The sequence below is a fragment of the Kryptolebias marmoratus genome, linkage group LG4 (genome assembly GCF_001649575.2).
Source record: "Kryptolebias marmoratus isolate JLee-2015 linkage group LG4, ASM164957v2, whole genome shotgun sequence".
In the NCBI taxonomy this organism is placed as follows: domain Eukaryota; kingdom Metazoa; phylum Chordata; class Actinopteri; order Cyprinodontiformes; family Rivulidae; genus Kryptolebias; species Kryptolebias marmoratus.
Window position 1 is genome coordinate 18059175 of NC_051433.1, and position 12449 is coordinate 18071623.

General features: G+C 41.4%; 1 protein-coding gene across 5 annotated transcripts in view; it reads right to left on the bottom strand.

The window, feature by feature from the left end:
* The window catches only part of LOC108239879 (histone deacetylase 7), a 41477-nt gene that overhangs the window by 1915 nt on the left and 27113 nt on the right, over window positions 1-12449 (bottom strand). For 4 of the 5 annotated variants that reach the window (XM_017422903.3, XM_037975489.1, XM_037975488.1 and 1 more), the window contains exons 10-23: window positions 11895-12139; window positions 11393-11638; window positions 10694-10892; window positions 10468-10601; window positions 10278-10380; window positions 10141-10181; window positions 9236-9343; window positions 9002-9057; window positions 7849-7936; window positions 7171-7290; window positions 4828-4925; window positions 1162-1280; window positions 753-886; window positions 595-679 (exon numbers count right to left, since the gene is read on the bottom strand). In XM_017422903.3, coding sequence (XP_017278392.1) covers window positions 595-679; window positions 753-886; window positions 1162-1280; window positions 4828-4925; window positions 7171-7290; window positions 7849-7936; window positions 9002-9057; window positions 9236-9343; window positions 10141-10181; window positions 10278-10380; window positions 10468-10601; window positions 10694-10892; window positions 11393-11638; window positions 11895-12139 — 1776 coding nt within the window. The remainder of the gene's footprint in view (window positions 1-594; window positions 680-752; window positions 887-1161; window positions 1281-4827; window positions 4926-7170; window positions 7291-7848; window positions 7937-9001; window positions 9058-9235; window positions 9344-10140; window positions 10182-10277; window positions 10381-10467; window positions 10602-10693; window positions 10893-11392; window positions 11639-11894; window positions 12140-12449) is intronic. The other variant, XM_017422906.3, reaches the window with a different exon arrangement.

The following is a 12449-nucleotide window of genomic DNA, read 5'->3' on the forward strand; positions in this document are numbered from 1 at the left end:
GGGCGGCTGTGTGCGAGTGTGTGCATGTGTCTGCGTGTGGGACGGCTGGAGTGATGGGAGACAGGGATGTGAAGGAGGAGAGGTGGCCAGGGAGACGGGTGTTAAATGGAGTAAGAAAACACAAAGACACATTGTTTGGCTAACGTAATGATAATGAAAATAAAAAAAGTGGCTCAAAAATGACCCATTTTATGAAATCAGAACCTCTTGTATTGTAAAATAAAAGCCTACATTGGTAGTTTTTATGACAAAAATATAAATCTTTGTAAGTTGGTTAATATTAAGAGTGCTTCAGTCAATTTTATGGTGGATTATCAACATGTCTAAAATAAATCACCTCCTAAAAAGTACTGATTGAAGGAATCTTGTTTATGCCCTGCAAACCAGCTGAGTGAAATTTATTTTCAGCTCATATTTATTGTGACAGTTGCTGAACGAGTTATTTGAAAGAGTTTCTTTGCTTACACACCCAAGACCCATTACAACAGACATTACTCAAACAGGGCTGCAAAACCTGCAGAGAAACGCTCTCAGAGATCTGTAATCAAGTCTGTGCTGAGTCTTTTCGTTTCATGACACTTGTACTTTTCTCACCCTGAATCTGGACGACTCTCTGCAGGGAGCACACTGCTTTGTTACAAGGCTTCTGGTCCAACACGGACTGGGACAGAGGCTCCACCTGAGACACAGAGCCAGCGGTCAGAGCGGGGAGCAGAGACACAGATACTGTCCGAGCACAGACCACGTCTCACCTCCATGCCCAGCAAGGCGCTGATACAGGCTTCAGAGGCATCGCAGATGGCTTTGAGGTCATGCCCCCCTTCAAGAGCGAGGACTACCCGGCCCCCGGCCAGAGACATCAGCTGACGGGTCAAGAAGCCAAAACCTGGTCAGAAACATACAAAAATAAACATAAATACAAGCAGAGCAACAATAACTAGACTCAGTCCCAAAATAATCACAAACAGGTGATTCCTTCCCTTAAAGATGCCCTCCTCATGTCAGGGTAAATGTGACATTATCATGTCATTATTTAGAAATCAACACATTTATGAGTCCAAAGAAATGGGACACACTGAGCGAACACATTCAGTCAGCAGTTTTTAGCTCTTCTAAGTGATACTTGAAGTGTTTATTAGTGAGAATGCGGCTGAGTCTTACACTTGGCTGTGACCTTGTATCCCCCCAGTGAAGGCGAATGTCCTTCCACAGCATCAAAACCAGCTGACACCAGCACCACGTCGGGAGAAAACTCGTGGGCGATGGGCATCACCACGGCCCTGAGGACAAAAAGAGGAAAACACAGAGCTGTAAACTAAAAACACGGCAAGCTAGGCGCCACTGATTCATCCCTGAGGTCTGACGGAAACTTGGTAGCACATTTAAGGAGGTGCGTTTTCAGCAGGTGATCGTGAGTTGAGAGAAATTGAGAATTATCTGGAGTAAAATTGAATGTGAAAAAGGAAGTCATAGTGTGGCTGAGAAAGAAAAAACAGAATTACTGTAATGATCAGAATTTAGCTGCCAACAATCAAAACAAAAGCAAAAGAAGTGACTGATTTTCAGCAGAAACATTCCTCCATGGTAGGACTTTTCTGGATTGTTAACTGCTAACATTTACTGGATCGTACACTCCTTCTTCTTCATAAAATTATGAAGAGAGAAATTATCAAAGGCAACGCTCCAAGTGCTTGATCTCAGTTCTTGATCCACTTTTGGTAGGCAGCCAGCACCAGGAGGTGGAGCACCCCCCAGGTGTGAATGTGTGCAACTGTTTAAATGTGAAGCAGAACCCCACAGATAAAAGAAATAAATGCATTTGAAAGCTTTTTTTTTTAAATTAATTTTCATGTTTATACAGTATGTTTGGAAGCATAATGAAAAAAATGGATGAAAGAGTAAACTTTAGGCAGGTGCCAAACACTAAATAACTTCTTAGTGAGTGACATAAACAAATATTTTTAATGAGATGTCCTCACGTCGTGTACTCTGGTCAGTGGTCTCCACTTTCCCCGCTTCTTTACTCTACGTCTTACTTCCTCTTGTCTCCTGCTGCCAGTTATTTAGCAAGAGTGCACGGTCCATGCCGCGTTTGATTCTTTCTCACTCACTCTTTTTCCCTCTCAGCGGCAGTTCAAAGGCATTTGTGTGCGTCTGGTTCCTATTAGGAGCTCGTCCCTCTTCTCACGTCACTGACAGCCAGCCATCTGGGATCCATTGGGCCTAATTACGCCGCCTTTGGATTCCCTAACAATGCACCCCCTACTTCTTCTCCTCTATTCGGCTGTTTTCTCCTTTCCTCCGTAGCTCATTGTTTGTCCGTAGTAGCGCACGAAAGCGCGAGCACTCGCCTACCCTGCGTGTGTAATGCGCTACCTGTGATCAGACGCACCTGAGGTCCTGCACATGTACACACACACACACACAGCGTCATGGCACCGAATCTCAGTGCAACCGTGCTCTCTCTCTCTCTTGATTGTGATGGAGTCCCACCACCACTATCAACCACAATATTTCTCCTGTCACTGAAACACATCCAAAAACAGACGCTGTCATCAAAAGCCACTATGTGTTCACATTTACGCAGCTATTCAAATTACAAACTGAAGTTGAATTAGATAACTGGCACTCGGTCAGACAGGTTTGATGCCTTTTTTCCTCCATAAAGGCTGCTATACACTTTGTAATACCATTAAATGAGAGTAGTGGCATATTTGACTGGGGAATTATTCAAACCTAATGTATTTATTTCTTCTAACCTTAACGATTACTGAGGAATGCTGCTTCTCTCAGGATCGCATGTGACAAAGGTCTTTGCCTGCCAGCCAGGACACTGCAGCCGCACGATGTGCCACAAACCAGAGGGGCCACCAGGACGTTTCTCCTCTCACAGGACGCAAGTTTCATAGGCAGCACTCAATATGGTACAGTGCTACACGCTGTGGTTAACTGAGGAAGTTTTACACATGAAAACACTTGCAATTTCCTAAACTAAATGAAAAATACTAAAACCAGACGCTTGCACAGGAAAAGACCAGTTGTTTCTTAATTAGCATCCAGGGCTACAGTAAACACTGGACTTGGTGTGTCTGGTCTGCCTACTGGGTCAATGGATTTTACCAGAATGGGTTAGCTCATTAGCATCTTTTCTCTGATGAGGAGCCCACCCACTGTGTCTGCTGTAAGCACCGCGAAGCGCTCACATACCGTTTTATTCATCTGGTGGCGAGCCAGCGCTGCTGACAGACACATTCTGTGTTCATTACGGTGCAGCGCAGAACCAAACTGCATTCGTTCAGGACTGAATGAAATGAAAAGTGGGCAGAGAGCAAAGGTGTGTCTTGGTATCACACAGCTGTATGGCTCTGTATTTAACTCAACAACGAGGTATTGTGAATGAGTAATTACTGATATAATTTCAAAACCCACATTAATGTTGCTGCTCTTTAAAATCAGTAACAGCCTGGCTGCAGTCCAACATGTGTACGAGTGATAATGGGGTTTAAACAGATTCTGCACTGACCACAGGGGGTACTGGATGGCAAAAGTATTAACACACCCCCCTGAGCAGCATGGACAGAGATGGTGTTTCATATTAATGGTTTAGAAGACCACCAACATTTAGGAGGAGGAGGGTTTTGCATTTAAAACATATGCAAATATATCTGCACTGTTCTTCACACTAGAAATCATCAACCAGAAAACTCCATATAATACAACAGACACACAAAAATAACAATCTGTGGAAAATAAATATTAAGTTTTATGTCTGTCATAGTTAATTTCTTTTAACATCCAATGGCAAACCATTTTGGTGGCTCAGCAATATGACACCTATAATGTTTACCAGTGTAACTATAACTACATATGATATCTACTTCATTATTCTATATATACTGTATATTGTAGCTACATCACAATTGCGGCTTGGATGATGATGAAACACTTTTTAGATTTCAATTGAAAATATTAATGACAAATAATGAATAGTAATGGAAAGCACCAATACACCTTTAAGCAAATAAACAAGTTAACTGGTATATATCATACCTAAAGTTTAATTAGTCTATATTCCAAAATTATTAGGCATCAGATTACTAAACTTATTGAAACTCAACTCAAATCACCACTAATTTGAAACAGTGGCCATAATCAACAGATCGGATCAACATTAGGCCTGAACTTTGTAAAGAATTTCAGAGTATGAGAGTTGAAAAATAAACTAAATTCAGTAAACTAAACTATCTAAATACTACAACAATCAGTGAGTGCTTTTATGAAATAAAAAGAAAAAATAGATATATCCCAATAGATTTGTAAAGTTTAAAAAAAAGGTGCTGGGATCATTTAATTTTAGAATTAAGATTAGATTTTGAAGCGTTTCAATAACCTGTTCTTTTTAATCACTGTAACTTCTCTTTAAAAGCTTTATTCATAATTTGTGTCTGATATTATAGAACTTGTTTTACTGAACAAGGCAAACAATAATGTGATTTATTAATATTATTTTATTTTATAACATTTGAGCATGTTGACAAAGTCTAATCTATAATCTCAATCTCTAAAAATAAAATAATTTTTGGACCTATTTCTGTTTCTTAGAAGATTGTTTTATTTTGAGTGTATCTGAAAACAAGTTCAGATGGGAACATTTTAAACAAAGAGGGACCTATAATTAGAGTAGAGCTATTACATAAATTCACTAGTTATCATTTAGGGTCTGTACCATGGAGAGGAAACATTTTCCAATATAACCTGAGGATAATGTTAGCGTCTCTGCGCCGACAGAGACATTATGTGGCAGCAGAGTAAAGTTGAACTGTTTACCTGAATGCAGCCAGGTATTCTGCATCTCCCATCGGAGGATCCAACCCTCCGGTCCATGGGACGTTCACATTGAAGCCCTTGCCTGCACCTACACCCACCTGGATGAGGAAAAAGAAGGGATACAGAGTGAGTCTTGCGAGACAGAAAGTCAACAAAGTTAATGAATCCCAAGAGAAAGTTGAGAAACGCCAAGCCGATGACAAATTTGTGTCAAATGTTCACAAAACCAGCGCCGCTGTTGCAAAACTTTGCATTGCAGCAACACGAGGATAGTGGCTGCATCTCTTTAAGGCAGCACCAGGGAGTGATTATGATTTCTAAATTAAATACAGATGGCTGTTAATTCAACACCCCTGTTCATATATTTTGTTTTCTATACAATTTTTCAAATGTCTTTATAAATCACAGAGTTAAACCTGTTTAAGGTTTCCCAGCTTCAGGCTGCAGCTTATCTGCCGCTTGATCAATAAAGAAAACAATAAAAAGATATTATATAAGAATGACAGTATATATTTGAAGTTCACTTTCATGTCCAGTATAACTGGATACATTCTATGCGTTTTGTATAAATGCTGAACATATTATATCTGGTGTATTTGAAAAATCCAACAAAACATGGAATACCGTTGTTCAGAACTCATTGTACATGTTTTAAATGAGACATATTAAAATGCCAGGCAGAGTGGATGAAGCTCCTCTCAGGTTGACCTCACATATTCAGGGCAGAGAGTGAACTGAGGCCCGGGTCTTGGAAAGAAGTTAAGGATTCTTGTCTCTCTTTGTAGTCCTGCGAGCAGCCATTTAACTGCTCCCCAAACCCTTCACCATCAGTCAATATGTCAGTTTGAGGGGAGATTGAGGAGGTTGATTGACACCCTCTTGGCAACAATGTGTGGTAATTTCCTTTGTGTGTGTGTGTGTGTGTGTATGGGTGTGAGAGGATGCTTGAAAGAGAAAGAATGCTGATGAGCATCGCAGAGCGTCTGTCTCCATTCTTCTCTCAGCGGACGGGATGTTCACAGGGCAAATGAAAAACACATGAGGCCTCCTGTCCTCTGCCAACTGGTAATGTACCCACACGCACGCGCACATGCACACGGACACACACAGAAACACACAAAAACACCCAGAGGCGTGCGCACACATAAACATATTTCTGCTATAGCTCCGAGAGTCTTGCACTTTTCTCCATCCTTTTTCGTCTCTTTCATGTTTCAAGAGTTACTGGCCTGGATTAGGCCTTCGCTGCTTTCTGTGAGGTACTCTGCACTCTCTGTTATGACTATGACATCACTCCGCTACCCCTTGGTGAGACATATACCTACATGGGGGACAGCGAGACTCCAGAGGTTCACCACACTGCTCGACACAGGCTGAGAGTCCACTTCAGGCAAAGCCACATCCAAGCCAGTAGAGCATTTTAAGAACCATTCCTCATCAGGGGCTTTTATGGGAAAACACTGACTATTATTGTCGGGGAGGGGGGCAGAGTAAGAGGAGGGAATGTGGGGGATTCATTGGGTGGTGAATGTCAGTGTGAGATGGGGTCAGTTCATCTGACTAGGGATAATGATCACACTTAGTTTCTGGTAAACCCACAGGAAGAATGCACAGGCATTTTAATTCCTCGCATTCAAACAGGAATCCAATACAACTCTACACATCCTGTTGTAAAGAATTGACATCCGAAACCCTGAAGGGTCTCAGATAAACAAGAAGCACAAAAGCAAACATATGTTGTCCCCCCAAAAAAAAACAAAGACAATGAAATGTCCTCATGGTGAGTTCACCAGATAAACATGTTTGAGGCATTTGGAAATTTCGTCTTGAATAAGTTATCATGCAACCTAAGATGAAGCAAGAACTGCACCAGGCAAGTTATCAACACAATACTTTCAACTATTCATGTTGTACTGGAACACACCACAGCTGCAACAGAAACAACTTCAGATGAAACCTTTCAGACACTTTATGCTCAGATTTATTCTGCAACAACATCAGATTTTGACTGCAAGTCTAACTGCAGCAGCTCCAACAAGTGACAAAACCTACTGCTATAAATCTTATCTGCAGAAACCTGTTGTATTGTTTATTGTGAAGTATAAACTGTAATCCTTTCAATCAATCATCATGACCAAACGCAGATGGAAATGGAGATTTATGTCAATTAGATTTACCCATGATAGACTGCAACTATTATTTTACTTTTTGACAAGCTCAGGAGAGATACAGGTCCTAGCTGGAATCAAACAATTACCACATATATTCAACATATCAAGCTCCATGAGCTATATCAATCACTACCCACGACAACATTACATTATGGGTGCATTGCTGACATACATCGTTTTGATGTCCACTACCAGGAAAAAAGTTTGCATCGTCGTAGCGATGCAGAGAGATGTACAGCACACTTTGGTCATCGTAGAAGGCCTCCTGGGTGCCGTTGCCATGATGCACATCCTGGACAGTAAATTGAGGACAGGTTAGGACAGGAAATGTTCAAATGTTTATTAAATAAATAACTCAAATGATATATTTTTGCCAGTAAAGTTGGCAAAAAGAAAACCCTACTTTACACAAACATATAAAAGCCAACTTGAACAGGCTACACAAAAAGTTGTAAAATGTGTCTTGTCCGTGACAAATGTGGTTTTAATCTTTGCTTTCTTAAAATTATTTGTAATGATTAAAATTTGATGCAGTAATATAGCAGAGAGTATGTATTGTTTAAAGACACAGTGAGGACTCATAAACACACATGTTGAGCAGAGAAAACCAACTGGCTGTGGATCAATATGTGCACATGTTGGTGAGCTTTCATGTGACTATGTGTGATTTAGAGTCTACTCTAAGCAAATGTGACAGTTCAGCTCACACGTGGATAACAGAAATGACTGTCTAAATAATGGACATGGTAATTCAGAGTGCTACTGTACGTCTGGGTCTTGGTTTGTACCGCCTACACATCTGTATGCCTGGACATTAGTCCGTGATAGTGCCATGCTGGGGGCTCCTTACCCAGTCTACAATCAGGATCTTGCTGACGTTGAGTTTAAGTTGGAGCTGTTTGGCTGCGATGGCCACAGAGTTGAAGTAACAGAAGCCCCTGTGGACAAACAGACAGGAAGAGTGGCAGCCAGATGTGTTTATCAGAACATCTTCAGCAAATTAATATCACAGCATCCCCATATGGACCCTAGGAGCCACTAAGACAGTTTTTTGGCTTCGTGTGGTGGCTCTTCAGGTTGTGACAGCCACTGAGCTCAGGCCTGCCACGTTAACAGTTACAGCAAATATTTAAGAAACAAGCATGTTTTAAGTAGCTTTATGTTCATTTTTTTCCCTCAGCTGACAAACGAAAGTTGTTTCTGATGTTAGATTGAAACGCTGGGTTTAAAATCTTGAACTGCGGAGAAAACCAGAATTCGCAAATTATGCAACAAATGAAGAACAAATCTTGTCATAAAGTTCAATCCACATTCCAAGTGATAGCAGTCAGAAAGCTGGCAGTACGCGAGGGACTATTTCAGAGAAATAAACTCAAAACTTGGTGCGGCAATCACTTTAACATTCTGTCTTCAACTAAGGTATGCAAAAAAGTGTTGATGCATAAAAAACAACGAAGGAATGTTGGAAAAGGCAGTGTCAGCATGGGCTGTAAAGTGAGTGCCTGTGTGTGCATGTGTGTGTGTGTAAGCAAACAATGCACATTATATGCTGTCCAAACTTTGCTCATCAAGAAAAGTCATTATCATCCTATAAATAACCGGTGACAGGCACTGCTGAGCTCTCACACACAGAGTCCCAGCTGAATGTGGTTACTTGGCTAATGCCTGCTATCAAAGACTGACACAAATCAATGCACACAAATATGCACATCCACACACCGAGCATGGGTGGAGCGCATGCACACATGCGCGGCTCTTTAGAGGTGCTTTGCTTTGTGTCTTGAAAGTTTAAAAGAAACAGCAGAGGAGGTAGATAGCCTCGAGCATCAGGCAGGTAGTCGGACACACACACATGTTAACATGGAGAGACTCTCTCTCCTTCTCTTTCCCTCTGAAGTAAAGCTGATTTGTAATAAACCCTTTGAGACACTTTGCAGCCCCCTTGGCTCCTGGTATGCATTCATGTGTATATATATGTGTGTGTGTAATGCTTCTGTACTTACAGAGGGGAGGAACGGGTTGCGTGGTGTCCAGGGGGCCTCACCACTGCAAAGCCATTCTGTGAGAGGACAGACAAAAAAAAAATACTTTAATATCTTTCTGTTTGTGTAACACCACATAAAAGCTTAAAAACATTTGTCTCCATGTTGTTTCAGATACACTCATCCTATAGATGATCCTCCGTAGTATCTATTTGCACTGCAGCTTTTAAAATTGTTGACTCAACAGAGACGCACCTTCAGCTCTCCCTGTGCCACCTTCAGAGCCAGGTCGGTGACACAGCCTGCAGCAGTCTGGGAAGCGGCGGCTGTGTGTTGCTCATTCCAAACTGTGTCAATGTCCACCTGTCAGGAAAAGAAGAAAATAACACATTATGCTGGATTTAAAAAAGGAACACAAAACTTTAAATTGAGCTGCTGGTCAGTGAGGATTCTGTCATTAGTAGTTCTGCCTCGAAGTGATTCCTCAAAACAAAGAGTTAAGTAATAATCTAGATCACACAGAATACTTGCAACGCATATTTAGACATGTTTTTTTTATAGTTCACTGACTTTTATTTAGTTGTATATTTTCTTTTGTGGCACTCAGATTGCGTTTTAATGTTACTCTATGTTTTAAAACTTCTTGTTGGCATGTTGCTGTACTGCTGGGGAACAATGAAATAAGAGGATTTTTTTTGTTGTTTATTTTTTCACAGACTTTGCCATCTTGTTCCAATCACCTCTCTTCGCTAGAATAGCCAAAGGCCGGAAACCCAGGAACATCAGTCCTCTTATCAAGTGCCACCCAGCCCCATCAGATTTTCCACCACTCCTCTGCATTTATTATAATTTTTCTTCTTCCACATCCTTGTTCTGATGCAATGACTATCAAAGCATGAATGTTTCTTTCTCTTTTTCCCCCCCTTCCAAATCTCACCTTTGCACAGACTTTGAATTTCTGAGTTTTTAAAGTTATCTTAGCCAAAAACAATAGCATCGGTAATTTGTAGCATCATTACCTAAATTGTGTAATGAGGTATAATCAGCCATGTAATGTTTGCTGTTCAGTAATGCAATTAGATAAGTGGAAAAATTCCCCCATGACTTGCATTTCAAAATGTGTGTGCGTGTATGTGTATATACACATGTGCAGCACTTACCCCAACACCTCCACATGGTAACTCCACAAAAACCCGGTGTGCTGTATTGGGAAGTTCATAGCATTCAACGGTCATAAACATGTTATATCATCTGCTATTTTAAGTAAGTTTCCTAAGAGAGCGATCACTGTTCTTACCGGCAAGCTTGTGGTTGTCCGGTTTGTTGCCAAACATTAACACATGGTTTTCTGAATGGACTGTCAGCAACTCTTCACGGGTGGCCTTTCTGCTGCCAATCACCTGCAACACACAAATGCGGGTTATTTGTAAACTTCATCTGTTTGGTGTCTTTTTCTCTCACAGTCTATCGTGGTGGGTGCATCATACCTCACAGTGGCTCCTCAGCCCTCTCTCGTGCAGTCGGGACCAGATGCTTTGTATCCTTCCTGCATGCTCAGGGTGGCGGCTGTTGTCTCCACAGCTACACTGGTGCTTCAGCATCTGAGCGTCATAAACTAAACCTGGATACACACATACATACAGAAATAATCTCACCAGATGTGCAGGAAACTGGATTATTTTGTGTGTTTCGGATCAAAGGTCTTCAGTTCACCTGTTGTGAAACGCAGCTTGGTGTCTGCAGCAGGGCTGGACAGTGTCAGAGAAGGTATGGTGATGTTTGCAGGAGGCAGGGAGGTGGAGGTTGGTAAGGACCGGGTCCGGATCACACGCTGGTGAGACTGGTGGGGCCAAAGTAAGGTGGGGACACCCAGTGCATGTGTCTGGAGACCTGATCTAAGGATCACCTGCCTCTGTGTTTTTGCAGAACAATGTGTGAAGAGGAGAACGGACAGTGATTAAAATGAGGAAGTATTTAACATATGAGAAAGAGCCCTTGATGTAAACTTTCAAACACTAATTGTGGTTGTCCAGCTTATTATCTGGACAATTCAATTTTCCTGTCTCAAACAAGTTGACACTGCAAAGCATGCTGCAAAAAACATGACTCCAGTGCTTTCCTGCTTGAATAAATGAAGCAACAGTGCCTCCTGATGGCACTTATGTATATTTAAAATTAAGCAAATCTTCAAAAGAATGCAAAATTATTATTTTTTTACTAACATTACTTCAGGAGAGACATAACCAGATGATTTGGTAATTTCTTTTTGTCAACGCGCTGCAATGATTTAACCCAATTAAGATTTTATTACTCTTTTATGAGTTTTTTTAGACTTTAGTTTTCAAATCTGACAGATGAGACACTGTTTGTCTGGAACGTTGGGTTTGTGTTACCATGTCGTGGTATTAGTACCTGATTAAGAGGATGTGAAGTCTCGATCAAGCTCTCCCGGGAGGAGGTGTTGGACTCTGTGCCATAAAAAGAGTCGGTGCTGGCGTTGCTTTGTCTCCTGCTGTGGCTGTCCTCACACAGTGAGCCAAGCTCTGAGCCGCACAAAGACCCTGTCCCCGATCCTGACACCGATCCGGTCTCATCCTGGTCCATGTCCTCTGATGGGATCTGTGTCAGACGCGGCTTCTCAATGGTTTTGATATTCAGCTAGTTTGAAGTAGAAGTTTTGCACTGTTCAAGCCTTTAAGTTTGAAATATCCACTTTTTTTTGCATTTGTGGCCAAACAGATAAAATCAAATTGATCAAAATATAATATTTTTAGGTTAAATTACACAATTTCTGGAAAGGAAATCCCATAAAATCACACATTATTAAGATAATTGTCAACCAGTAACATATTTAAATTATTTTTGACTTTTTTTTTGTCGTAACTTCCTTGTGTTCAAACCCACCACCTCTCACCTTGCTCAGCTGTGAATGTAGCTTGGACCTTTCCAGTCCGTTCTTGAGGAATTGCGGGGGAAGATGGTACGGGGTGCTTAGATGGTGGCTCGCATGCAGGCGCAGGACCGAATGGTTGTAGGGCAATGGCTCTGAATGCGTTCGCTCGACAGGCGGGTGAGAGGGTAAGGTGGATAAACCTTCTCTCCTGGAGGGGGAGGACAGGCGAGGATGCTGCTGCTGAGGAATGGAGCTCAAACCCGGAACTGCAGAAAGAAAAAGAGAAGAGGGTTATAAAAGGCAGTGATGACTGAAGCAAACTGAGAGAAGTTCAGAGGAATGAAGTCACAGAGAGTCAGAGGAGAAGAAATGGAAAATTAAATAACTAAATTAAAGAAGTGGAGGAAATGACAAATCAACAGTAGCTCGTAGGGAAACAGAAAAGTGGATAAAACATGTTAAACAGGATGAGTTTTATAACCGTAACTGGGATTTTTTTTTAAGACTGCATCACTGTTCTCTGTTCAGTAGAGAGCGCTCTTGAGTTATTTATAACACAAAAGATGTCGACTTTAC